General features: G+C 39.0%; 1 protein-coding gene across 50 annotated transcripts in view; it reads left to right on the top strand.

Moving 5' to 3' along the window:
- The window catches only part of RBFOX2 (RNA binding fox-1 homolog 2), a 262010-nt gene that overhangs the window by 178616 nt on the left and 55719 nt on the right, over positions 1–27675 (top strand). For all 50 annotated transcript variants that reach the window (XR_010835919.1, XR_010835920.1, XM_067010086.1 and 47 more), the window contains one exon: positions 23301–23525. Coding sequence is in view for 48 of the 50 variants with exons in the window: in XM_067010086.1 (XP_066866187.1) it covers positions 23301–23525 (225 nt within the window). In the remaining 2 variants the exon portion in view is untranslated. The remainder of the gene's footprint in view (positions 1–23300; positions 23526–27675) is intronic.

Raw genomic sequence — 27675 nt, 5'->3', positions numbered from 1 at the left:
TTATAACTTGAAATCATATAACTGGAGATATTTAATTCATTTAGAACTTCAGGATAAAGTTCTGCAAGCAAAATTTGATATTTCATATATAAAGGAATAATTAAGAAAATATGGAAATGGAAATTAATAATTATTATGAAATTTAAAATAATACTTTTATATCCACAAATAATGTAACTAGTCTTTTATCTAATATTGTATGAGATTTCTTATAAGAACTTCTGAACAGATAAGCTGAGACTTAATTGAAGGAGATGAGATTTTGAAAGACTCCTAACTTAGATCAGAAATCCATAAACTTTTTCCATTAATGGCTAGATAGTAAATATTTTTGGCTTTGCAAGCCATGCTGTCTCTGTTACAACTGTTCAGTTCTGCTGTTGTAACAAGAAAGTAGTCATCGATGATACGTAAGTGAATGGGAGTGGCTCTGTTCTAGTTAAACTTTATTTTTTTTTAACATCTTTGTTAGAGCATAATTGCTTTACAACGCTGTGTTAGTTTCTGCTTTATAACAAAGTGAATCAGCTGTACATATACACGTATCCCCATGTCCCCTCCCTCTTGCATCTCCCTCCCACCCTCCCTATCGCACCCCTCTAGGTGGTCACAAAGCACCGAGCTGATCTCCCTGTGCTATGCGGCTGCTTCCCACTAGCTATCTATTTTACATTTGGTAGTGTATATAAGTCCATGCCACTCTCTCACTTCATTAGTTAAACTTTATAAACACTGAAATTTTAATTTCATATTACTTCCATGTGTCACAAAATATTCTTCTTTTGAGTTTTTTCAACTACCTGAAAATGTAAAAACTACACTTAGCTTTCAGGTTGTACAAAAACAGGTGGTGGGCCAGCTTTGGACCAAAGCCATAGTTTGCCAACCCCTGATTCAGAGGGATGCAGTCCTCCCTGGTTTTTAGTAGAAGGAAGGTTTTCCCATATAGCTTGATGACAGGGACACAGTTTCTAGCAGCTTTGATGGGTCATCTTGGATCCCCATTAGGGTGAAACCCCGACTTGCTCTCTCATTTTTCCTCCCAGAAAATTTGAAGATTCTATTCCTTTCCTCACTTGCTTTCTCCCTCCACTCTACCCCCAAATCTGAACCACTTGCAATTCCCCAAATATGCCATATTTTGTACCTTACTGCTTTTCATATATTTCTTCATATATTATTTTTCATGTATTATTACTTTGGGCCAGAATACCTCTTTCTCCCACATGAATAATTTCTTGCCTTAAAGATTTAGCTTAGACTTCACTTACTTCAGAAAGCTTGCCCTGTCTCATAGAGTTGTCCCCTTTTTGTGCTTCCTTGGCATTGTATATGTATTGTTCTCTTAGTCCATAGTATGTATTACTGTAATTGTGAATACATTTGTCTGTTTTTTCCATCAGACTGTAGTTTCTTTCGGGATTGGGACTATATTGCCAGTGTTTATTATTGTATCTGGTTCAAGTTAGTATGTAATAATACTTCTTGATTGAATTAATGAACTTTAACTTGTTAATTCATGACAAGTGCAAAACCAGAAGAGTTAAATTGGGTAGTCACATATATTCTAGTGCTTATTACTTAAATCAAGTAATACTTAAAATATAATGTCATTTTGGAAATGGATGCTTTATTTGGTTAGAAGAAAGGAGGATTTTAGAGCAAACAGCTATTTGGGGAACACACAAATCTCTTGTAGATGTCCAGTGGAAGGCTATATATATCCGGAAGATAGAATGTAGGTAAGTGGCATAGGAGCTCTGGCTTTCCGAGAAGTCAACAAAGAGGGAAGAAGAGAGAGTATGACTCCAACAAGGGTGGAAGGGCAAAGAAAGTAAAAAGGTAACAGTGAAATTTTAGGGACTGGCAACCCATAATAAGTATACCAAATGTGGTATATTGGCTACAAGCCATCCCCCTCTCTCCTTTTCCTTCCGCTCAAGATGACCAGGAGTAGATTCTTTCAAAAAGTTGTCAGGGCTTCCCTGGTGGCACAGTGGTTGAGAATCCGCCTGCCAATGCAGGGGACACGGGTTCGTGCCCCGGCCCGGGAAGATCCCACATGCCGAGTAGCGGCTGGGCCCTTGAGCCATGGCCACTGAGCCTGTGCATCCAGAGCCTGTGCTCCACAATGGGAGAGGCCACAACAGTGAGAGGCCTGCATACCGCAAAAAAAAAAAAAAAAAAAAAAAGTTGTCAGCAGGGGGCAGTGGGGGTGGTGTGGGTGGGGGAGGGATAAATTGGTAGTTTGGGATTAGCAGATAGATACACACTACCGTATGCAAAACAGATAAACAACAAGGACCTGCTGTATAGTACAGGGAACTCTATTCAACATCTTGTAGTAATCTGTAATGGAAAAGAATCTGAAGAAGAATATATATAAGACTGAATCACTGTGCTGTACACCTGAAACTAACACAGCATTGTAACTCACCTATACTTCAATTTTTAAAGAAGCTATCAACACTGATACATATTAGACCATAATCATTCCATGTCATTTTCAAAGCTTGCTGTTCATTGCTAAGACTAAAGTCTTTTTTACTCTCTATGTATTTCCTTTAGGTAGTTTCTGTTGTGTTATTAAGTGTGTACTGATCTTTTCTCCCTTCTGCAGTGTCTAATCTGTCATTAGTCCAATCCAATTTTTTTAAGCTCAGACAATACAGGTTTTTGTTGTTGTTGTTGTTTAATTTTTGGCTGCATTGGGTCTTCATTGCTGTGCACAGACTTTCTCTAGTTGCGGCGCACGGGAGCTACTCTTCGTCGCAGTGCGCGGTCTTCTCACTGCGGTGGCTTCTCTTGCTGTGGAGCACGGGCTCGAGGCGCGCGGGCTTCAGTAGTTCTGGTGCATGGACCTAGTTGCTCCACGGCATGTGGGATCATCCTAGATCAGGGCTCGAACCTGTGTCCCCTGCATTGGCAGGCGGATTCTTAACCACTGTGCCACGAGGGAAGTTCGACAATATAGTTTTCATCTCTAGAATTTTGATGTGGATCTTTTTTATATCTCTTAACATGATTTTACGTACAGTTTTTTTGAACATATGGAATACAGATGTTTTAATGTCCTTGTCTGTTAATTCTAACATCTACATTCATTCTGGATCATTTGCAATTGATTGATTTTTCTCATCATTATGGGTTGTCTTTTTCTGCTTCTTTGAATGCCTGGTAATTTTTGAATGGATGCCAGACATTGTGAATTTTACCCTGTTGTATGCTAGATGGTTTGGTTTTTTTTTTTTCTGTAAATATTCTTGAGCTTTGTCTAGAACACAGCTGAGTTTCTTAGAAACAGTTTAATTCTTTCAGGACTTATTTTTAAGTTTTGTCAGATAGGACCAGAGCTGTGTTTAGTCTCTGGTTAATTTTTCCTCACTATTGAGGCGAGACCCTTCTTAGTACTGTAACTGATGCTTTTTTTTTTTTTTTTTTGGTGGTACGCGGGCCTCTCACTTCTGTGGCCTCTCCCGTTGCGGAGCTCAGGCTCCGGACGCACAGGCCCAGCGGCCATGGCTCACGGGCCCAGCCGCTCCGCGGCACGTGGGATCTTCCCACACCGGGGCACGAACCCGTGTCCCCCGCATCCGCAGGCGGATTCGCAACCACTGCGCCACCAGGAAAGCCCCCTGATGCTTTTTAAATGATCAGACTTTCCACTCTTGTTTTTGGAAACAGGCTCTATTCCTGACAGTGTGTGAGTTCCTAACACTATTCTCTTCAGCTCTTTCAGTAGTTTCTCACATATTCTTATTATTTACTGAGTACTTGAGGGGAACCCTCTGTAGATCTTCAGAGTTCTCTCTATGCAGCTGTGTCGCCTGTGGTGGTCTCCCCTGTGACCTCTAGCTGTCTTGGCTTCCCTGGACTTGACGCTTTATCTCCTCAACTCATGAAGACCACCAGACTCTGCCTGGTTTCTTCTCTGTGCCACAGTCTGGAAACTTTCTAAAAACTCACCTTGGTTTTTCCCATCTCAGGAATCACTGTCCTTCTATGCCTACTGTACAGTGTCTTGAGTGCTATTATTTCATGTATTTTGTTCTGTTTCTTAGTTGTTTGAGGTGGCAAAATAACTCTGGTCCTAGTTACTCCATCCTGATTGGAAGCAGAAATGAGACCGCTTATTTTTAAATGAAAATTACATGGTATTTCATTTAATATATTCCTAATTTATGAATGAAAAATCATCTGAACAGTAATTTCAAGCAGTGTTGGAGAAGAATGGCTATAATGCATAAATAATTAAAATACAAGGTAGAATATGATAAATTACATGAATATGATGTTCATGAAGTTACCATTAGAAGTTCAGATGAGGAAAGAATTAGTTTGGGAAGTTTGGCAGAAAGGAAAAGAGTGAGAGGAAAGGCTATGGCATAGAGTGTGTGTGTGTGTGTGTGTGTGTGAGAGAGAGAGAGAGAGAGAGAGAGAGAGAGAGAGAGAGAGAGAGAGAGAGTTATTCAAGACATTATCTGGATCTGGAACCAAATTCTTAAGTGTTGAATGAGACCCGGCAGTGGAATAATTTCAGAGAGAGTCTAGGACTGATCTAATCAAAGGCAAAAATAGTTCTTTAACAAAAATACATGGACAAGATCACAGGAAAAATAGGGTTTCTGTGTTTTTGTAGTTGAGCATGATTTGTGGTCTGTTGCAGAAAAGGAGAAAGATCCTTTTCTCCTGTGGATTACCTATCATTGCAATTCAAACACAATAGGGAGGGAGAAAAGTCAAAGTACCATCTGCTCACTTCAACAGTGTAGAAGTTAGGGGGCACTTTGGATGAGCACTGATGTAAAATTTACGAAACTTTAGAAAGCCTTTGGTAAGCAACATTTAAACTTTCAGCCATTATTATTTGAATGGTTTTCAGGTTATCTAGACATTAGTGGGTAAGGGCGCTATGGAACTAAACATGTACATACTAGAGAAAGTGGGTGGCATGACGCCGTTTGGAGCTTTCTTAGTTGAAATGGTTGCCTGTTATTTGCTAGCGTAGCAACTGTGAACAGAAGTTCAGCCAAATATATTCTTTAAAGTTTTCTCTCTTGAGGAACCAGGAGACATTTTTGAAAAACTGGGAATGTGTGTGTTTTGTTTGGGTAAATTTCACTTAGCCTATGTTTTACATAAAGCCTTTAGTACAAAGAATGTAGAACCCCTCCACCCCATGTTGGTATTGATGTTACTGTTTGTGTAAAAAAGAACTTAAAGAACTTTAAAGTGTTATAACTCAACTATTAGGTTTATATTGTGGACTATATATACTTTTCCCCTTGTTCCTTCTTCCTTCACAATAGGTAGTTATTACCTCTAATACTTTTTTTTTTTTTTTAGCCAAAAGCAAAGAGTTTTGTATACATGATCTCACTTAATTCTTGTAGGTACCCCATTAGGTAGCTATCCTTCTCATTTTACAAATAAAAATATTGAGGCATTGAGAGGTTAAGTGACTTGTCCACAGGCACACAACTGTACATGGCAAAGCCTGGGTTTGAACCCACACTTGGCTTGTTCCAAAATTTATGTTATTTCTACCCTTTTTTAATGATAGCCACTATATTAAGTATAGTATGAAAGATATAAGCCTTAATATTTATTTAACTCTGTCTTTACATAAGAAAAATCTCTGTAACTCACCTTTAGCCAGAACCTTGAGAAATGTCTGCTGATTTTCTTGGAGCCTTAGGTTCCTCTGGGATAAGTGCAGAATTGATCAATTTGACTATTCTATACATAACTTTTATTTCCTGAAAGTTTATCTCAGCACAGAGCTTTTACAGTTTGATGGTTTAGTATTTCATATGGGAGCATTTATGTAGGGTAAGAGAGAAGTGAAAGCATTGGCTCATTTGAGCAGCTCTTAGCCACTTTGGGCAAGGGAACAGATAAGCTGTTTAATGGCACTTTGTTGACTGTTACAGAAGAAAACACAGTTTCACATGGTAATATAGCTAATGTTTCTTTTCTTTTTTTCTTTTTTTTTTTTGCGGTACTCGGGCCTCTCACTGCTGTGGCCTCTCCCGTGTCGCGGAGCACAGGCTCCGGACGCGCAGGCTCAGCGGCCATGGCTCACGGGCCCAGCCGCTCCGCGGCACGTGGGATCTTCCCGGACCGGGGCACAAACCCATGTCCCCTGCATCGGCAGGCGGACTCTCAACCACTGCGCCACCAGGGAAACCTGCTATTGTTTCTTTTTTACTATATTCTGTCCCTTGGGTAAGGCCTCTTTATCACAGAATCAGATTCTTAGAACTGTAATGAGCTTTATTTTACAAATCAGGATAGAGAACCCAAGAGGAAGTGAGTTGTCCAAGGTCGTACAGCAGAATGCGGCAGAACTGGAGCTAGTTCTCCATCCGATATTCTTTGTACTTTCAGAAAATCTTAGAAAGTCCAGACTTAATAAAAGATGTTTAGGCTCTAGAGGCTAAAATATCAAACCCTTATGCTCCCCATTCCTAAAGGGGAAAACATTAAAATGAGTAAAAAGTTAAACTCATATATCATGGGCATCCTTTGCTGGAAAATTATCCTTGGATGAAGCTAGATAGTCTAGTTGATGTGATAACGAAGTTCTAAATGAGAAAGATTATAACTAAGAAGAAATAAATATGCCCTTTGATTTTTTTTTTTAAGTATGCTTGAAGATTTTCTGTTTTTGTTTGGTTATTGAGCATTTGACTTGGCTTGAAAAGATAGGAAATGTGAAATGAAATCCGGGAATGTTTTCATTACCAAGCAACCATTAAAGTATATAGACAGCTGCTTTTTGGTGCTCTTAGGAACTGATTTTAGGTCTCCGCTCTCAGTTTTCTGCATGCCACCTTTCTTAAGTTGCATATCCTCCCTTATTCTGAGATAGGTTTTCCTGGTTAGTAGTGACAGTTTCTTTATGATAGCTTTTTTCATGACTTCTCCCAACATAGGAGTCTGATTTCTTTTCTAGGTTTATTTGTCTCATTTTGATAAAGGATTAAATATTGCAGTCACTAGTTTATATTTCATTACTATTCTTTTTTTTTTTTTTTTTTTTTTTTTGTGGTATGCGGGCCTCACTGTTGTGGCCTCTCCCGTTGCGGAGCACAGGCTCCGGACGCGCAGGCTCAGCGGCCATGGCTCACGGGCCCAGCCGCTCCGCGGCACGTGGGATCTTCCCGGACCGGGGCACGAACCCGTGTCCCCTGCATCGGCAGGCGGATTCTCAACCACTGCGCCACCAGGGAAGCCCTCATTACTATTCTTGAGGGGTCAGAGTCTGTGGCTTCCCTTATTGATCTATGTGTTAGAGATCAATAGGGTGACGGGAAATGTTTTCCTTCCTTTATACTGCATTCCGATCTTGGCCACTATTACAGTTGTGAAGAAGGAGGGAGATGAAGAGTTAGGCATTCTAATTGGTAAATACTTGATTTTTGTTTTGTTTTATTTTCTGAGAGTGATTAGACCCTTGAAAGTCTTTTGTTTTGTCAGGACTTAGAATAATGTTTAGCACATAGTGCTGGGTGTACTTGTACATGGCACTTGGACTATGACTCGAAGTACACATTTAGTTCTGATCTTCTTTGGGTTTCTTTACTTCCTGTAATCTAAATGTATCCAATTTACTAAAGCATAAGTAGAGGGGCTGTTTCTAGAATTGTAAATACTTTTCATCTTCCTTTAAGCATCTCTAATTTGCTTTTAATAAGTCTTAGTGTTGTTGAAGGGTTATTTTAAAGAAACATAAAAGTTCATTAATCCATGTCCTTTCTCAAAATGAAAAAGAAACCTGGAATTCTCGAATTTACTTATGGTTGAAATCTTTTCCAGAAAATACATTATAACTTCTGGGTCAGGATAATAGATACTTTTACTTGCCTTCTATCTCTTGTAAGACTCCGCTGAAATAACAATATAGAAGTGCAAAAAAGAAATAAACCAGGAACAGAAATAGAAAAGGGTGAAGAGTGATGTTACTAATAAACAAGAGAGTTAAACAAATTTCTGGAAAAGATAAAGCAAATGGGAACCAATTGATGGATGAATTGGAGGAGAAGCTAAAGCCTGCCAATTAGTACCTGGAGGCTGTGAATGGCGTGGAATCTGGTCTGCCCAGCAGGAACCCCAAGAGGCTCTAGGCTCAGAGCAGGAGTAAAGAAGGAATGGAAAACAGGAATTTCGTGTGCATTATGTAGAGGATGATTCAACTACTTGGCATTGCTGTAGCCTTTCCAGCCCCTTCCCAGTGGAAGTAGCCAGCCTCAGCATTTACTATGCTGTCTCTTTTCTCCAGCATTAAAAAAAGGAAAAACAAAAACCCCAGATTGTTTGACTCCAGATAAGTTGATCAGAATATTTGGGGAAATTTAATTCTTTTTGTATTAGATATTGGCACCCCTTCCTTTAATCTGATATTCGGAGGATAGGAGGAGGTCATTCCACACTTTCCTAGTAGCATACACTAAAACGAAGCCTGCCTGCTGCCATGCTCTTCCTTAGTTCCCAGTTAGAATTTTAATTCCAGGAAGAGACCTAATAAGAGAACAGATTTCCTTATATGATAGCAGAGGAAATCCACACCAGCTAACCAAGTCCTTATACCTGGGTCACCAGTGCATGAGGAACCTTAGTTATATGAGAGGAACTTTCAGCGCGAAGGACGAAGGAGAAGAGAAGAAACAAAAAGAAAACCTAACCCTAGGGGAAACAGATAATCCAGGGAACAGAGGAAGAGTTAAAGAAGCATTCTAACTAATGTAGTTAGATTAAAGAACAGAATGCGTTCATAAAACCTGTTCTGGGTGTAATGAGAAGGGAACAATCTGAGAATGAGAAAGAGCAAGAGCGTGAGAGATTAAGAATGTGATAGTCAGAAGAAGACATGCCATAGAAGGAAAGAGAGTAGAGTTAAAGATATCTCCCCAAATGCAGAGCTTTAAGATGTGAAGATGGAAAATACAAGAGATAAGTCTCAGATGATTTCCTTAGCCCATGTGCCCTAGAAGACTTTGCTGATGACTCAGTTTCAGTAGAAGTCTTCAGAGAGGTTGTATAGACTGCTGCTTCTCTGCCCAGTCCACTGGAAGGAAATGTGGGGATGTTTTTTATCTACTGGTTTCCTCTCATCTCCTGCTCTTCTCCTGTTTGGTCAAAGTTTGCCATACAAACGGTTAATGCCCCTGGCCCTTTCAGTGGCCTCATGGGGAGGCCAAGTCCTATGTTCTGTGCACAGATCTGCAGATTGACGTGACATCTAAGTCTGGAGAGGTGAGGAGTCAGTAACCCCTAAGGTAGCCTCCAGCCTTGGAGCCTCTGACTTTTAAGAAACCATTAAAAGAGGGCCCCTCCCAAGAGGGCTGATGAAAGGAAGGAGAGGTAGGAGGCTGCCATTGTCTATTATAAACTCTTCTGTACCCATTCAGTTTGCTATTAGTACATGTACTAATTTCATAAAAGTCAAAATTAACTTTAAGAATGGAAAATAGATTACCCAAAACACCCTGGAAATAAATGTCAAAGATCTTTTAGAATGCATCTGGGGGGAAAATGAATTTCAAATATTGAAAGATAAAATCTAATCAGTAGTTTAGAGGGTCCTCTATCCCCCCAACCTGATACTCCCTGCACACTTTTTGCTTAGTTTCTCAACATACCACACCTTCTGTTTCTTGTGTTGCTTGCCTGTTTATTATCCACCTTTCCCTACTAGAATGTAAACTCCATAAGAGCAGGAACTTTGTCTTTTTAATCACTGTTATCTCCCCAGCACCTAGAACAAAGTGTCTAATAATGCATGGTAAGTACTCAATAAATATTTGATGGCAATAATTGAAGTCAAATAGATGAAGTATGCAAGGGGCATGACTTCCATACAGAGGTATATGGACTTGACCTGTAGGCATTGAGGAATGTAGGATTTTAAGAAGAGAATCAGTTAGCAATATCTGATTTAGCTTTTATTTTAGAAAGCTCATTCTGGCAGCTGCTTGGAAAATTCATTAGGTTGAGGTTAAGTTAGAAGAAAGGAGAACTATTAAAAGAAAGGTTCTTGTGTTAAAACCTGGGTGAGAGTTGATGAGAGCAGAGACTCTCGTTTTTCTTTTTCTTTCCCACAGTACATAACATGGACTCTCACGTGTAGCCTTTCAATTTATATATATATATATAAAATATTTTCTTTATTTATTTAATGGTAAATATATATGAATGGTTATATTGTAGTGAGCTTTCAGCAGAGTTCCTAAAGCTATTGAGAGAAAGGTCCCTATCGTTTTTACAGATTGTTTCAGAAGCAGATATTCAACTACCTGGTTAATTCAATATAGCATGTATTTTCTAAAGATCAATTACAATGTGCTTATCATTTGGTGAGGAAGCTACAATAAAGAAGCATATGATTCGGTCCCTGATCTACTTAGGGGCTTTACTTGTGAAATAAATAGAGGAAATGTAAACCATCATGTTAACTGTGGTTGCAGACAAAATGCCATTTTGTCCTGAGAAGGGTATAGGGAAAAATTTTGTCTGTTACTATATATTTATATATATATATATATATATATATATATATCTCATACGAATTGCTCATTTTAAAGTAGACTATAATAGAATACCCAATGCAAAAATCTATAAAGAATGATGAAATATTTTATTATTCAGGACATACTACAAAATCTTGCTAATGTTTTATTCTGAACCTGAGTTGTGGCTATTTTCAAGGATATTCCAGTTTAACATCTAGAGAAGATGCAAACTTAATTGCCCATGAAGACACAATAAAGAGTAAATTAATTTAAATTGTAGTGAAAAGTTTGGTTGAGAAAAAGAATAATCATCCATGCATTGTATAAATCACCAATTACATTGACTAGAATAGACAGCCAACCATTAATTGTGTGTAAGGGCCTTCCATTTCCAAGGAAGCAGGTAGCTGACCCGGAGTATCTCTTGTGGTCTCTTGTTGCCCGTGGAAGACAAGATTCATGAGATGTTTGAGGTTCTAAATACTGCTTTAAGGAGATCTGGAAGAAAGAGGTCTTAAGAGGTTGGAGACATTAAGACTATTACAGGTTTGTCATTTTTAACCTAATAGACTATTGGGTTTGAATGACTTTGTTCTGAAATATTTATTTTTCTGTTTAAATATTTATTGCTTTGAGATGGCAGAACTCAGCCTCAGGGGAGAGGTCAGGCTGGCTTTTCTCTCTAGTAATTTGAAAGAGGTGTGTGTGTGTGTTTTTAAGACAAGTGATATGGTAGTATGTTTGCAATATTCTTGTTGGCCAAGACTGTACCTTCCTTAGTATTGTACTAGTACCAGGTCCAGTAATTGATTTTTAGTCTAAGCATGAAGGTAAAGTATATTGTATTTCCTGTTTTATTTTTATTTATCATCTGTTAGCAAGAGGTTAAAATTGCTCTCAGTCCCCTCCTACACTCCATCTCCCCTTCATGTGGCTGTAGCACTCTCAAAATTTTGTGTCCTTGTTCCTCAGTTATACCCACTCTAAAAGAAGGACCCATTGTTAGGCTTGCATTTCAGTAGGTTTGCATTAAAAAAACAAACAAAAACTGGTGTTTATTCTCTTATCTGTGGGTTCCATATAAGGTAATTCTCTACTTTCAGGTAATCTACATTTATGGCCACTATTACCTTCTTCTCATAGCTTACTCTCTCCCTAGTCTCTTCCCTTCTTCTAGAGGTGTAGATGCTCCTGGGTATTTTCTGGAGGCACCTGCCACCGCCATAATTCTCTCCGATTCTGCCCAGACAAAGCCACTAAAGCAATGTTTCTCAGCGTGGTACCCAAACCACCTACTGGAGTAGTGAGTAGCACCAGGCTCCTACTCCAATGCACTGAAACATAATCTGTGGGGAAAGGATAGTGATTTTTTAAAAACATGTCCCCAGAGTGGTTGTTATAAACAATAAAATACGGGACTCTCTGCTTTCAAGGAACCAGATGTAAGATGGGTTTGTGGGTGTGAGGGGCTGGGTCCCTACCGGATGGGGTTGATGATCTTATTGTTGAGACTGCAGCAGGAATAGATGTGTCCCTGGACTCCTTTCTTGGAATCAGAAATACTTTCCCGTAAAATTAATGTTTCAGTTGGTGATTGGCCTTTTATTACTATAGTCATTATCATATAATCATTAAATCTGTTTTTGTGAGTTTCCTTGGGATCCTGGCCATCTACTAAGCTACAAACAACCAAATGAAAAATGAACTGTTAGAATTCAACCTGAACATAAAAATTGGAGGCTACGTGGAAACTTCATGTATAGGTTTTCCCTCCCAATTTCTAACTTACTTACAGATTGTCTGACATCTTATGGCTCTGGGTATAATTTATATTCACTGTAAAAGAGAAAATACATTATTTAGTCTAACTTTTGCCACTGTTAAATTTAAGCATGTAGGTAAATTAAGAATCTAGAATGAATTTCACCTTATGCCTAGTAAACTGGCATTGTTTTTGTCTTTGTATATGTTTATTCATGTACTTTATTTCTCTGGGTTTTCTTCTTGGTCTATCATTCTTCTACAGAGTTGTTAAAAATTATTATTATTATTATTATTATTATTTTTTTTTTTTTTTTTAGCGGTATGCGGGCCTCTCACTGTTGTGGCCTCTCCTGTTGCGGAGCACAGGCTCCAGACGCGCAGGCTCAGCGGCCACGGCTCACGGGCCCAGCCGCTCCGCGGCATGTGGGATCTTCCCGGACCGGGGCACGAACCCGTGTCCCCTGCATCGGCAGGCGGACTCTCAACCACTGCGCCACCAGGGAAGCCCTAAAAATTATTTTAATTGATTCTAGATCATCTTAAATCCAGTGCTCTGTTCTTATCTTTCTGCATTAATAGTTTTATAGCTCTTTTTTCCCTTTGGTCATAGACATCTGGGCAGAAGTCACTGCTTTTAGTACAAGAACTGAGAAGAATGACAGGCCTTTTCTTAGGTATTGTCAACTGAGAGCTTTTTGTAAAGTTTTTTACAAAAGCAAGTAGAAGCTTGAAATCTGAGCCTATCTGAGCAATTCGCAGGGGATAAAAATAATATAATTTATAAAATACTTGAGGCAAAAATATTTTTTCTCTGTTACAAACCTAGAGAATTAATGTCCATTTATCTATAGCATTAGGAAAACAATTAGTGACATTGGCAATGATCAACTGGTGAGAAGATGCTCTATCTAAAAAAACTTCAGTGATTCTTTTTGTGATGGTTTGAATAAAATTAATATTGATCTGTTTCTATCGGTGATCTATTCTGAGCATAGATGTAATGTGAGAATTGGGAAACTTTTCTGTTATTATAGGATTTGCAGCCTGTGGTTTGTAACACAACAGCGGATTAGGTATATAAGTGAGACTCAGGATTACCAAACTGAAAAAATTAGAATGAAGTTGAAAAATAAATGGGAAGATACAGACAAACAAAAATACCTTTCTGTCCTTAAGATTACACAGACTTTAATTATCCTAGGAAAATGAAGCCAATTATATTTTGGGCCTTTCTTATAGTACTTTATACTTAGCTTTATTTGTAGCATAAATAACATTGATGTAATTATTAGTTTATGTGCCTTTCTCACCTTTTAAAATTTGGTCCTACAAAAGCAAAATCTTATTTTTGCCATTGTGCCTCCCCTCCCTGCCATGTTAAAGACTAGCATGTTGTAGATGTTTAAATGTGAGTAAATAATCGATTCAAATGATACTCAGGATAATTCAGTAAAAACAGAGAATATGCTTAAGAAACGATAAAGTGGACTCATTTACCCCAGTGTGACTTGTAAATAATGAAAAAAGCTTTTCTTTAAAGTATTGATAAAGGTGAGTGGCTTAATAGGTCCTGAATAGTGAGTCCGCTACTATAAATCTTAAAAAAAGAAAAAGTCATCCTGTTCCTCCTCATTCCCTATAACTGGTTGGTTGCCAAATTCTTGTAATTCCACCACGCAACATCTCTTGATGCAGTTTCCTTTGCCCCACTACATTTGCCTAGGCCCACCTGTCTTCTCCAATACGTTACAAAAGCCTCCTGGTTGTCTCCCCTCTCGTACATTCCACATACTGTTAACATTATATGAGCTGTGCTTCTGCTATTCCCCTATTCTGATGGTTCTTCACTGCCGAGAAATAGTAGTTAAAATCATCAGTATCAACCTGATTTGGGTATTGGGATACTCAGTACACAGAGCAAAATATCACAAAGGATAATGGAGAGGTTCCAAGTAAGTCTAGTTGACTGGAAAGGTGGTTAACTCATCAGCAGAAATAAGAAAAAGAAGGTAACAGATTCAGTTTTTCGATATACAGAGTTTGTCATGTTAGTGGGATGCTGAGAGCGGAAGGACCCGAGATGGGTGGGAAATGGGCACCCAGAAGACCTGGACCTAATCAGCTGGGAAGCTGGGCCCCACATAAAGAGTTTCACCTGTTCTCATGTGAACAATCCTCACAACAACTCTCTAAATAGAAAACCCGGTTTGCAGATGAAGAAGCAGGCTAGAAAGCATTGAAGTAATTCATCCATATCTGGTAGGAGGTATCGTTGGGATTTGAACCAAGGTCTCTTCAGGCTCATTCTCTTTCTTCTTTTTACTTTGCCTCCCATGAAAGCTTGGGAGAAAGGGCATGGTTGGACCTAAAAAAGTACTTGGAAATCACTCTCCTTGGTGGGTGATTGTTGAAGTTCTGGGATTGCTGTGGGAGATTGACTGATAAAAGGGTTGAGTCTTGGTCCTTGGGTTATACATTTTTCCTGTTTGACGGGACCTATTTACTGTGATAGTACATTTGAATTTAGAATTAAAACATTTAGTGTATTTCACATTGTACACCAGAAGACTATAGATAACGTATCGCCTCTGTTACTCCATGTGATTTAAAGGAGAAGGACATCATCTCTAACTCCTATATCTGCAAAACCATGTATCTAAAGCACAAGCTCATAAATATTGATCCATTTCATTACTAATAATATTCTACCAGTTCTGTCTTCCTTCCCTAACACTCTTCTCCCACTTGATATCAACCCAAGATCGCATTTGTTTCATTATGTATTATCCCCATGGTATTCTCTACCGTAGCCAAACAAAGCAATTCACTGCAGTGTGCATATATGTGACTTTCCATCTTAATCTTCCTTTATTTAAAAAATGTTAACAATATTTATTAGGCACCATATTTGATTCTACATTGTACAAAACTGACCCCACTCATTATAATGAAGCTTTTAATCTAATAGGAGAGATGAGACATGTCATCTAGGTATGTTAAATATAAGGCTTTGAATTTAAATGTCTTGTACGTGTTAGTGCATGCTAAATGCCATGAGAATATAGAAGTGGAGGAATTATTTCAAACTGGAAAGGGCAAATGCAAACACTAACTGAAGGTCTGCTATTATTAGACACTGTACGAGTTAGGTACTTTTGATTTTTTAATTTCACTTCAACCTCACAGTAAATTCTGTTATGTCCATTTTATAGTTGACAAAACTGAGGCTTAGTTTCTTGTCCAAAGTCACACAACTAAGAGGTCCCAGAGTCAGGGTTTGATCCTAGGTTTATTTGGGTCTAAAGCGTAATCTCTTTCTTTTATACCTGGCGTCAACAAACTATGGCCTGCAGGCCAAGTCAGGCCCACTGCCTGCTTTTGTAAGTCTCATGAAATTCTCACATTTTAAAATGGTTAAGAAAAAAATCAAAAGAGGAATAATATTTCAGTGTCCGTGAATGAGGTTTTCCTGGAACACAGCCACGCTCATTCGTTTGTGTTACCTACGGCTGTTATCTACTGACAGCAGAGGAGTTGCATCAGAGACCATACAGTCCAGAAGGCCTAAAACATTTCTGTCTGGTCCTTCATAGAAAACGTGTGCTGACTCCTGCTTTCTACCATCCTTCTTCTCTAAGGATGGCTTCATGGAGAAGAGATTACTTGAGTTGCTGAGTTTTTCACCATAATGAATATTCATGGTAGAGGATACAGCATGGAGGAAAGACACGGATCCCTACTGTTGCAGCCTGGCTGTGATTTGGGAAAGCACCGTAGTTAGGGAATATTCTAGATTCATTGCAATACATAATTATAGTTAGGAGTTGTGTATGATATGACTGGGGAAAAATGGTTGAGGACCCCACTGGAGATGCCACAAGGAGTAGTGACTAGCAACACCAGCTATGGAATTGGCTTAGATTTGGATTTCAGTGGTTAGCTGAGTGGTTTTTTTTTTTTTTTTTTTTTTCTTGTGGTACGCGGGCCTCTCACTGTTGTGGCCTCTCCCGTTGCGGAGCACAGGCTCCGGACGCGCAGGCTCCGAGGCCATGGCTCACGGGCCCAGCCGCTCCACGGCATGTGGGATATTCCCAGACCGGGGCACGAACCCGTGTCCCCTGCATCGGCAGGCGGATTCTCAACCACTGCGCCACCAGGGAAGCCCCAGCTGAGTGGTTTTGATAAGATACTTATTAACCTTTTAAAATGTCAGTTTCATTATCAGTAAAAGGAGAATAATGTAAAATGCCTACCTTTTAGAGTTGTGAGAATTAATAATATATATAAAATGCTTAGAATATTGCCAGACACATAAGAAGCATTCATTAAATATAAGCTGCTAATACAGGTGAGAGAGGGTCTAGAGGAGTTTAGAATGTATTTAGTAGGCAGTAGTGAACCTCGGTTTGTGTCACCTATGCGGTACATACATATTGTTCTGAATTGTATTGAAATTTTGCACACGTTTACGGTAACCTCCCTAATGTGATTGTAAACTCCTAAGAGGCAAATTTTTAACTTCTGTTATAATGTCTTCAGTGCCTAAAACAGCTGTGTACCCACAGTAGTTATTTAGTACATGTCTTAGAATTGAAATGGAATTTCAAATATCTCTTCCCATTTCTTTTTCAGCTAGTTGATCATTCTAGAAACTTCTTCAGTGGATTTTTCCTCTTTGCTAGTTGGTTTCTCTATCACTGTAGTAAGTTTTGTATATCTGTAGTTTTTCTTTCTCTTTTTTTTTTTTTTTTTTTTCTCTTTTATTTTTTTGGCCATGCTGAGCAGCATGTGGGATCTTAGTTCCCCGACCAGGGATAGAACCTGCATGCCCTGTATTGGAAGCACAGAGTCTTAACCACTGGGCCACCAGGGAGTCCCTGTAGTTTGTTTTCTTAAATATTGTTCCCACAAATACATGGTCATTAAGGGTTGTTGTTTTTAAATTTCACGTGACGTCCATTACAGTGGCATTCAGTTAAGATTTTAATACTTTACTAAGTTGTGGAAGGTTGGCCCCGCAGTCTACCTGGTGCTTGTAGTGGTTGAGAACAACTTTTATTGAGAGTCTAGGGTTTTAATTGCTTCACATTTTATGTTACCAGTTTTTCACAACAGTATAATGTATTTTACAGATGAAGAAACTGGAGCACAGAGAAAGTAGTTAGTAACATGTTTAAATGTTTACAGCTATAGTAAGTGGCAGAGCTAGGATTCAAATTATCTTCTAATCATACACTCCAGCATTGCCCTTTGTGAAATACAAAATTTGTTAGGTCTCAGATGGATTTGATAATATTTTAGGTAATGTGAAAGTAGTGGAATAAGCACATGTTTGCACTGGCAGATGATACATTTTCAAAAATTAGGGGCTTCCCTGGTGGCGCAGTGGTTGAGAGTCTGCCTGCCGATGCAGGGGACGCGGGTTCGTGCCCCGGTCCGGGAGGATCCCACGTGCCACGCAGCGGCTGGGCCCGTGAGCCATGGCCGCTGAGCCTGGGCGTCCGGAGCCTGTGCTCCGCAACGGGAGAGGCCACAACAGTGAGAGGCCCGCGTACCACACACACACACAAAAAATTATTATGTCCTCATAATTTACACGTTCCTTTCCTGCATGGTTGTCATTTTGAACCTTACTCAAAAATGGCATCACTAAACTCGTTGAGTTGCAGTGGCCTGCATTTTGTGTGAAATAAAATACTTTTTTGTCCTCTTAATATTTAATTTCTCTCCTTAAACTTTTGTGTAGATAATATAATGACAGTGAGATGGCAGAGTATTGAATTGGTTTGTTGAATGATTACTGAAATATCAAATATAACCCAGATTTGTCTGTTATCATGTAGCTCTCTTCAGAGGTTTTTTTCCAGTCATTTAAAAATAACTTTAGAGGGCTTCCCTGGTGGCGCAGTGGTTGAGAGTCCGCCTGCCGATGCAGGGGACACGGGTTCGTGCCCCGGTCCGGGAAGATCCCACATGCCGCGGAGCGGCTGGGCCCGTGAGCCATGGCCGCTGAGCCTGCGCGTCCGGAGCCTGTGCTCCGCAGTGGGAGAGGCCACGACAGTGAGAGGCCCGCGTACCGCAAAAAAAATAATAATAATAATAACTTTAGAAAAACAGTCTTCTCACTCGTTTGTGTCTTCTTACTTTTTAAACCAGAGAGTTAGAAATGTAGGTAGGTTGTTCTGAAATTTGGAAAATCTGACTTTTTAGTATAGTTGTAAATTATGTTGCTTCTGGAAAGGCAGTTAACCAAAGAATGTCTCTTGTTTATAATTTCCTGCCAATCCCTGTAGTGAATTCATGCGGATGGTAGGAGGATTGGATGCATCTGCTCTTTCTGTCCTCACAGCTTTTCACACAATGGGGACACCATCTTACATGTTCTGCTTTATTGAAAAAAGTATTATTATTGTTATGAGGGCATAGGGAGAAATAGGGGTTGACGTTTTAAATGGAGTGGTCGGGGAGTTGACATTTGAGCAGAGATGTGAGGTGTACAAGTCTACAAACCCTGGGATACCTGGGGCACAGGACTGCCCTGGGCTCCATGAGGGGCACAGGGCAGAATAAAAAGTAGTCCTTCTTTCAGAGCATTTTCATTTTAATCGGATACACTGATAAGAACTAAAAGGTAACTGTAATTTATTTTTCCTCTCATCTTTCACATAAAACCTTAATTTGGGCTTCCCTGGTTGCGCAGTGGTTGGGAGTCCGCCTGCCGATGCAGGGGACGCGGGTTCGTGCCCCGGTCCGGGAGGATCCCACATGCCGCGGAGCGGCTGGGCCCGTGAGCCATGGCCGCTGAGCCTGCGCGTCCGGAGCCTGTGCTCGGTAACCGGAGAGGCCACAACAGTTAGAGGCCCCCGTAGCGCAAAACAAAAAAAAAATCTTAATTTATTTTCTAGGGAAGAAAGGAGTTGTAGATAAATCTTTATTAAATTCTTGTTAGGCGAGGTAGAAATTTTATTTGCATAGTACTCCCTATTGTCTATTTTTTTTTTTTTTTTTTTTTTTTTTTTGTGATAACGCGGGCCTCTCACTGCTGTGGCCCCTCCCATTGTGGAGCACAGGCTCCGGACGCGCAGGCTCAGCGGCCATGGCTCACGGGCCCAGCCGCTCCGCAGCATGTGGGATCCTCCCAGACCGGGGCACGAACCCGTGTCCCCTGCATCGGCAGGCGGACTCTCAACCACTGCGCCACCAGGGAAGCCCTCTATTGTCTATTTTTTAATCTTGTGGATGAGAAAGTTAATAGACTGCTAAATTAGAAAAAAGAGAAATTGTGTCTCGTTTTGTGGGCTACAAGAAAAAGTTAATTCATATTCTCAGATGAGATATACTTAAAATGCTTAGCCTGTGATATTAAAACATTTTCATATAAACTTAGAGGTAAATCCTTGCCTAGAAATAATCATGTGGACTGTTATCTCATAGTTTGTCCATGGGCTGTAGTGCTTCTCGTAACTTTGGGTTTTTTTTTGTTTTTTGTTTGTTTGTTTGCTTTTTAATTAATTTTTATTGGCGTATACTTGCTTTACAATGTTGTGTTAGTTTCTACTGTACAGCAAAGTGAATCAGCTATACGTATACATATATCCCCTCCTTTTTGGATTTCCTTCCCGTTTAGGTCACACAGAGCATTGAGTAGTGTTCCCTGTGCTATACAGTAGGTTGAACTTATAACTTTGGAATATAGCCTGGAAATTTAATAGAAGTCTGAAAACCATATAACGTTTTAAAATTATAATAATGTATGCCTGGGGAAATTTTTAGACATTGCAGAGTGTATGAGCTAAATGCAAAAATCATTCCTATCCGAATTTCATTCCTGTGGTATATGAACATAGTGCTTTTTAACAACGTTTTTAAAAAAAAAATTCCTGTATGTAATAAAATAAACTACCAAGAATTTCTTCTTGACCTCCTAACAGAGGTTTACATTTCCCTTTTTGCGGGGGAGAAATAGTTCAGCCTCTGCCTGTCTTGCATTTCTTTGAAACACATAGTGCCAAGGCCACACGTGGATCCTAGAAAAAGGTTTGACCTTTCTTCCCCCATCTCCCACTGCTAATTGACATGTTTATTCAGTTGACTGAGCCAGCTTTATCAAGACTGCCTCTGTGGGAGAGTTAACACTGTGCTTTGTGTGCCAGAGCAGCATCCCCAGCAGGGCTGGGGTGGAGGATGGCGGCTGCGGTGAAAGAGAAGAGTAAGAGGAGCACAGTCGGAGCATTAGAAGTCCCCTTTGCTGTGTTCATCGTAACTGGGCAGCAGTGGCTCTTACTTAGCCTTGGTGTGTTATTTAGTAGACCCGTCTTGTGTCTCTAAGAGTATATTTATGCCTAGAGTTGGAGTGTAGATCTATGGACACCTTTGGTGCTCTTATTCACCTTCATTCACCAACCCACCTGAAATGGAATTTTCTCTTTCGTATCTGTCCTCAGGCCAGTAAATCCCGTGAGGTCTTCTGAAGCAGTGTGCTTCATGTGGGTGGGTAGGTAGGTAGGTAGCACTGAATAATTTGAAAGAGAAGGAAGAGAATTATTTTATTTCCTTCTTAGGACACCCAGAATAGCTAAGGAGAAATCATTTACAATACCCTGACCTTGAGATCATGAAAAGAACTTATACAGTGATGAGTGACAAGAATTATTTTTTCCCTGAAAAATTATGGGTAAAAATTTAAGGTCTTGCTAGCATAATTTTTAAGAACTAAATAAAGGGAAGGATTTTTATGTAAAGCAATCCTCAGTACCATGTAGATGTGATTCTTAGACACTGGAGACAGCCTGAATTTTAATGCTGTATAACTTTAAAATGAAAGACAAGAATTTTTGTCTCTAGATAATGTCACTACCGTTTTCTTAAGAACAGCACAATAATTCAGTGCTTCAGCATATGAAGCTTCAGCTTCCTCTTACTGGTTACATTTTTCATCCTTCTCTTTTATATTAAAAATACTTTAGGCTTTATTACAGAAGTAATAAGTACTTATTAGGAGCATGAGGAAACTTTGGGGGATTTTGGAGAGATATGTTCAGTTTTGATTGTGATGATGATTTCATGAGTGTACATATGTATTTCAAAACTTACCAAATTGTACACTAAGAATAAATAGCTGCAGTTTATTATAGAATTGTTCCTCCGTATCCACAGGCAATCGTTCCAGGACCCACTGAAGATACCAAAATCCACAGATGCTCAAGTCCTCTGTATAAATGGCATAGTATTTACATATAACCTGTGCACATCCTCCCATATACTTTAAATCATGTCTAGATTACTTATAATACCTAAGACAATGTAAATGCTCTGTAAACAGTTATAAATACAATTTAATAGCTGGACTATGGCAAATTCAAGTTTTACTTTCTGGAATTTTTTTTCCTAATATTTTTCAATCTGTGGTCATTTGAATCCATGTTGCAGAACCCACAGATATGGAGGGCTAACTGTATATGTCAATTATATGTCAGTAAAAGTTTTTAATATTTTTGTGATTTGATTACAAAAAATTGGACTTATTTTATGGTTAATATGTATTTCAATTTGTTAATGAGATAAGCACTTTTCTCATACAGCCATTTGTATTTCATCTTCTGTGAATTGTTCAGTTATATTCTTTGCCTATTTTTCTGTTGATTTGTGTGTTTCTTATCATTTTGAATAACTTACTCTTGACTTAGTGATGGTAACCAGTGTGTCTCTTACCTTTGCAGCTATTTTCTCCAGTTGGTTTTTCTTTTGACTTTAAAATCTGCCAACTACTTCCAGAAGAACAGTGGCTCCAGACTTTGCAGACTTGTATATTTTTAGTAAAATAATGGCTCTGCCTTTTTTGGAGTAAAATGGGAGGTCAAGAGGTCAGTTGTTGAGAAGAAAGGGCTTTATGAAATCTCTCGCGCAAGGTTTAAACTCCTCTTTTTTTGTGTGTGTGGTACGCGGGCCTCTCACTGCTGTGGCCTCTCCCGTTGCGGAGCACAGGCTCCGGACACGCAGGCCCAGAGGCCATGGCTCACGGGCCCAGCCGCTCCGCGACATGTGGGATCCGCCCGGACCGGGGCACGAACCCGTGTCCCCTGCATCGGCAGGCGGACTCCCAACCACTGCGCCACCAGAGAAGCCCTAAACTCCTCTTTTGTATCTGAACTTAGACTGAACAGAAGTAAGACAGGGGCTGTGGAGCCAAAATGGCTTCTAACAATTTCCTCTAGTTACTGTATGTTCTTTAGTGATATTGCATGTATCACACTGAATCCCAAGTAAACATCTGGGGATGGATGTCATGTGGAGAGGTATCCTGCTAGCCTTGTAATGCTAGCAGTAATTATGAAAAACTCAAGGTTTTTTGTCTGGGGAATTTTTTTGTCTATTTCTAATTTAAGGAAAGGGTTTTTTGTTTGTTTATTTTTTATTAACCTAGTAGCCAAGACTTAAATATATCTCTACCTTGAAATCCAAAGGTTAATTTTTTTAATAATATGCTTTCTGCTGAACTCTGTGTTCTTAAAATCTAGAGGTCTATATTGTCTGGTTTTGAGAATTTAATTTATACTGTCATTCTACCTATTGCTATGAATTGTAATTTAGTGAAATTGATTTGTTTTCCCCTAAGAATCACTAAAGGGATAGAGAGTGTTCTAAAGAAAATATTAATGGCCCAAATGAACTTCAACTCTTGTAATTTATCTTCTGTGAGAAATTTCCTGGCATTTAAAATTTTTTGGTGTAAAGGAAGATCTTTGCCCCTTTGGTAAATAGTCAACTTTAATATGGTCACGGACCTGTCTAGAAACCACAAATTGACTGAAGTTGTTGGCTGTTTTTGTGTGTCTCCATACGTACACCCATAGGTATACATATAGCAGTATTTCCCCTAATCCTGAGGCAGTAAGTAGGTGTTCCATTTTACCTGAGCAATGAGAGAATATTCAGGGAATTTTGTTCACTCACCTTAAAAATAATTATATGATGAGAATTTAACGTCAATTTTTCTCCTTATTTTCTCTTTCTCTATTCCAGGGTAACCAGGAGCCAACAACAACTCCTGACGCAATGGTTCAGCCTTTTACTACCATCCCATTTCCACCACCTCCACAAAATGGGATTCCCACAGAATACGGAGTGCCACACACTCAGGACTATGCCGGCCAGACCAGTGAGCATAACCTGACCCTCTATGGAAGCACGCAAGCCCACGGGGAGCAGAGCAGCAGCTCACCCAGCACGCAGAACGGATCTCTGACGGTACGTGAGTGACGAGGCGGCGGGCAGGAGGTGGCGTGTGCTCGTCCTCCGTCGTATTGGCATCTTCTTCTTAATCATCACGGCAGAAAACCCTTTGAAATAGTGTTGCATTTACATTACATTGCATAGCGCTTGTGTAATTTCAGTTCTATGCTAAAAGCATTGTAATTAGAAGATAAGGATTTAGCACAAAACTCACGGTCATTGCCCAGGAGCTTACAGTCTAGACATGGGACAGACAGTACAACAAGGTAAGTACAGTGATGGGAGTTAACTTAGCAGGATGCTGCTCTTTTCAGCGTCACAGGTAACCTTCATTTTGCAAAATCTCACAGTCCCTTCTCTGTCCTCATCGTACAGAATCTGTCAGCAGCGTTCTACACATTGCCTCCCCCCTCCTCCTTGAAATACTTAGTTGTTGGCTTTCATGATGCTCCCTGTTTCCCTCCTAAGCACTAGAAGTTCTTTCCTGGTCTCTTTTGTTGGTTCCTCTTTCTCTGTTCAGCTTTTAAATGTTGTGGTGCTCCAGGGCTGAGTCCTAGGATCCCTTTCCCTCCTATTTCATGTGCTCTCTCTGTTGTATAATTATACTACTGAATTCACCTAGTTGCTCAGGCAAATCCTATGAGGCATTATTTCTTTATTTCCTTCATCTCTACATCCATTAGCAAGTCTTGGTCACCATAACTCTAGAACATTTTCTTAACTTCAGCCTCTTTCTCTTCATCTTAAGACCATAGCTGGATAGTGTGCATGATTAAGAGCTCAGCACTTCTGCCAGAGTTTTTGGGCCTGAGTCCTAATGTGACTCCTACTTAGCAGTATGACCTTTGGCCAGTTATTTAATCTCTCTGCCTTGGCTTGCTCATCTGTAAAATGAATAGCACCTATTTCAAGTGGCTTTTAGGAGACTTAAAAGAGTTTTATTCATGTGAGGTGTTTATCACCATCGTCACCACTCTAGTCCAAACCTCTTCACGTATTTTCTATATTACTTATATTACTGTTGCCTAACTCATCACATAGCAGCCAAGATACTTTTTTTTTTTTTTAATGGAAATAATGCTATTTTCCTGCTGGACTCTAATGGTTTCCTAACAGAATAAAATCCAGACTCTGTACTTGATTTACTAATCCCTGGCCCCAGCCTACCTCTTTGACTTCATCTCTTACTACTTAGTAAGCAAGTAAAGGAAGTGTCATAAATTAACAATAGGTGTGTTATCACATCATACAGATCACTTCAAATGATTATGAACTCACAGACTTAACAGAACTATGGGAAAAGAAGGAAAAAGAAAGAATAAAATACATAAATCGGAGGCTATGTCTAGGTGTTTTAATTACTAAGTCTATTTCTTTACTAGTTATCAGTCTTTTCTTTTTTCTATTTTCTGTTTCTTGTTAAGTCAATTTTGGTAATTGGTGTTTTCCTAAGAATTTTTCTATTTCATCTTAATTAACTATTCTGTTGGTATAAAGTTACTCATAATAATCCCATTTTCTATAATTTCTTTAGCATCTGTAGTGATATCCCCTCTTTGATTCTTGATTTTGGTAATAATGTCTTCTCTTTTTTTCTTGGTCAGTCTAGCTAAAGTTTATTGATTTTGCAGCTTGTTCCAGAAAACCAGCTTTTGATTTCATTGACCTTTTTAAAAATCTGTTGTTTTTATATGTCACTGATTTCCGTTCTGATCTTTACTATTTCCTTCCTTCAACTTGCTTTGGGTTTGATTTGGTCTTTATTTTCCTAGCTTCTTGACTTGCAATGTTAGATCATTGATTTTAGAATTTTATCCTTTCTAATATGTGTTTAAAGCTATACCTTTCCCTTTAAGTTTCCCTTTAGCTGCATCCCATAAAATGTGATATATTGGGTTTTCATTTTCATTCAGTTCAAGATATTTTTAAATTTTTCCTTTGATTTCTTCTTTGATCCTGGTTTACATAGACATGTGTTGTTTAATTTCCAAATGTTTGAGGATGTCTCAAGTTTTTTTTCTTTAATCCCATTGTGCTCAGAGAATACTCTTTGTATGATTTGAGTCTTTTTAAACTTAGTGAGACTTGTTTTATGGCTTAGTAGGTGGTCTGTCCTACAGAATGTTCCTAACCAGTTGGGCCTTTTATCAATATGAAATGTCCCTCTTTGTCTCTATAACTATTTCTTGTCTTAAGTCTATTTCATGGGATATTAATATAACTACTTGAACTTTCTCATGATTACTATTTGCATGACATCATTTTCCTTCATTTTGTTTCAAACTCTTTGAATCTAAGATTGTCTCTTGTAAAAAACATAACATGTGGATCTTACTTCTTTTTCCAGTCTGAAAATTATTGCCTTTCTGTCAGAGCATTTAGTCTATTTACATTTAATGTAATTGTTAATGTGGGTGGATTTATGTCTGCCATTTTACTATTTTTTTTAATATGTCTCATGTCCTTTATTGTTCCTTCTTTACTGATTTATGTTAAATAATTCTTTCTGTACCTTCTAAATCCTTTTGTGATTTTTAAAATTATTTATTTGTGTTATTTATGTATTTTCTTAGTTCTTGATTAGGGATTACATCTTTGAGTTATCACAACCTGCTGATGGCTCTGTGTGTGTGTGATTCTGGTAAAATATAGCAGCTTTGATCCAATATAGCTCTATCCCTCACCATCCTTTGTGCTGTTATTGTCATATATATATATGAAGTGCAATAATATAGTATTACAGTTACTACTTTAAAAATCTTCTACTTTTAAAGAAATTTACCATTTCCAGTGATTTTCTTAGCTTCCTGTGGATTTATTTTCCGATGTCATTTCCTTTTAGCTGGTAGCACATCTTTTTAGTATTTCTGTAGACTAGGTCTGCTTAAAACAAATTTTCTGGTTTTGTTTACCTAGGAATACCTTTATTTTTTATTTATTTATTTATTTATTTTGATATGTGGGCCTCTCACTGTTGCGGCCTCTGCCGTTGCGGAGCACAGGCTCCGGACACGCAGGCTCAGCGGCCATGGCTCATGGGCCCAGCCGCTCCACGGCATGTGGGATCTTCCCGGACCGGGGCACGAACCCGTGTCCCCTGCATCGGCAGGTGGACTCTCAACCACTGCGCCACCAGGGAAGCCCGGAATACCTTTCTTTTGTCTTCATTTTTGAAGGCTAGCTGTAGAATTCTTGGTTGACATTTTCGCTCCAACTCCTCAGCCCTCTGGCCTCTGATGAGAATTCAGTTGTTAATCCTGTTGTTGTTCCCCTGTATGTGATGAGTTGTTTTTCTCTTGCTGTCTTCGAGATTTTTTTGCTTGTCTTTGGCTTTGAGCAGTTTAACGCTGATATGTCTAGGATAAATCTCTTTGTTTTTATCATATGTGGAGTGCATTGAGATTTTGAGGTCTGTAGATTGTTTTCTATAAAAATTGTGAAGTTTTTGAACGTAATTTTTTCAAATATTTGTTCTTTTCTTCCTCCTCCTGGGACTTTTGCTATAAGTAATGGGGATGCTTGTTCCCCACAGGTTCCGATTCTGTTTATTTGTTTGTTTGTTTTTAAGCTGAATCTAAACAGAATCTAAGGTTCTACTCATTTTTCTTCAGTCTTCTCTCTTTCCGTTCTTTTGATTGGATAATTTCTGTTCATCTGTTTCAGTATACTCTTTCTTTTTTCTGCCATATCAAATCAGCTGTTAAGCCCATCTAGTGAATTTTTATTTTAGTTAATGTACTTTTCAACTCTGGAATTTTCATTTAGGATTTCTGTATCTCTATTGAGATTCCTTACTTGTCATCGTATTTCCTTTAATTCTTTGAATACATTTGTAATTGGTACTTTGAAGTCACCTGCTGACTCTAACATCCAGACATCCTCAGAGTCTGTTTCTAGTTACTGCTTGTTTTCTTGGGTCGGGGCCACACTTTTCCTGTTTCTTTGCATGTCTTGTAACTTTTTAGTAAATTGGGCATTTTAGTAATATATTTTAACGACTCTAAAGTTTTTTGGTTTTGGTTTTGGTTTTGAGAGGTATGGGTGAGTGTATATTTGTGTGTTTTAAATAGTTTGCCTGTACTTAAACTGTGGGCTCCTCTGTGGTGTGCAGCCACTGATGTGTCTGCTTAGTGATTTTCATTCTCATTTTTACTTTTTAGCCTGG

This window comes from Kogia breviceps, chromosome 12, assembly GCF_026419965.1.
Source record: "Kogia breviceps isolate mKogBre1 chromosome 12, mKogBre1 haplotype 1, whole genome shotgun sequence".
NCBI lineage: Eukaryota > Metazoa > Chordata > Mammalia > Artiodactyla > Physeteridae > Kogia > Kogia breviceps.
This window is presented reverse-complemented; position numbering and strand designations above follow the sequence as displayed.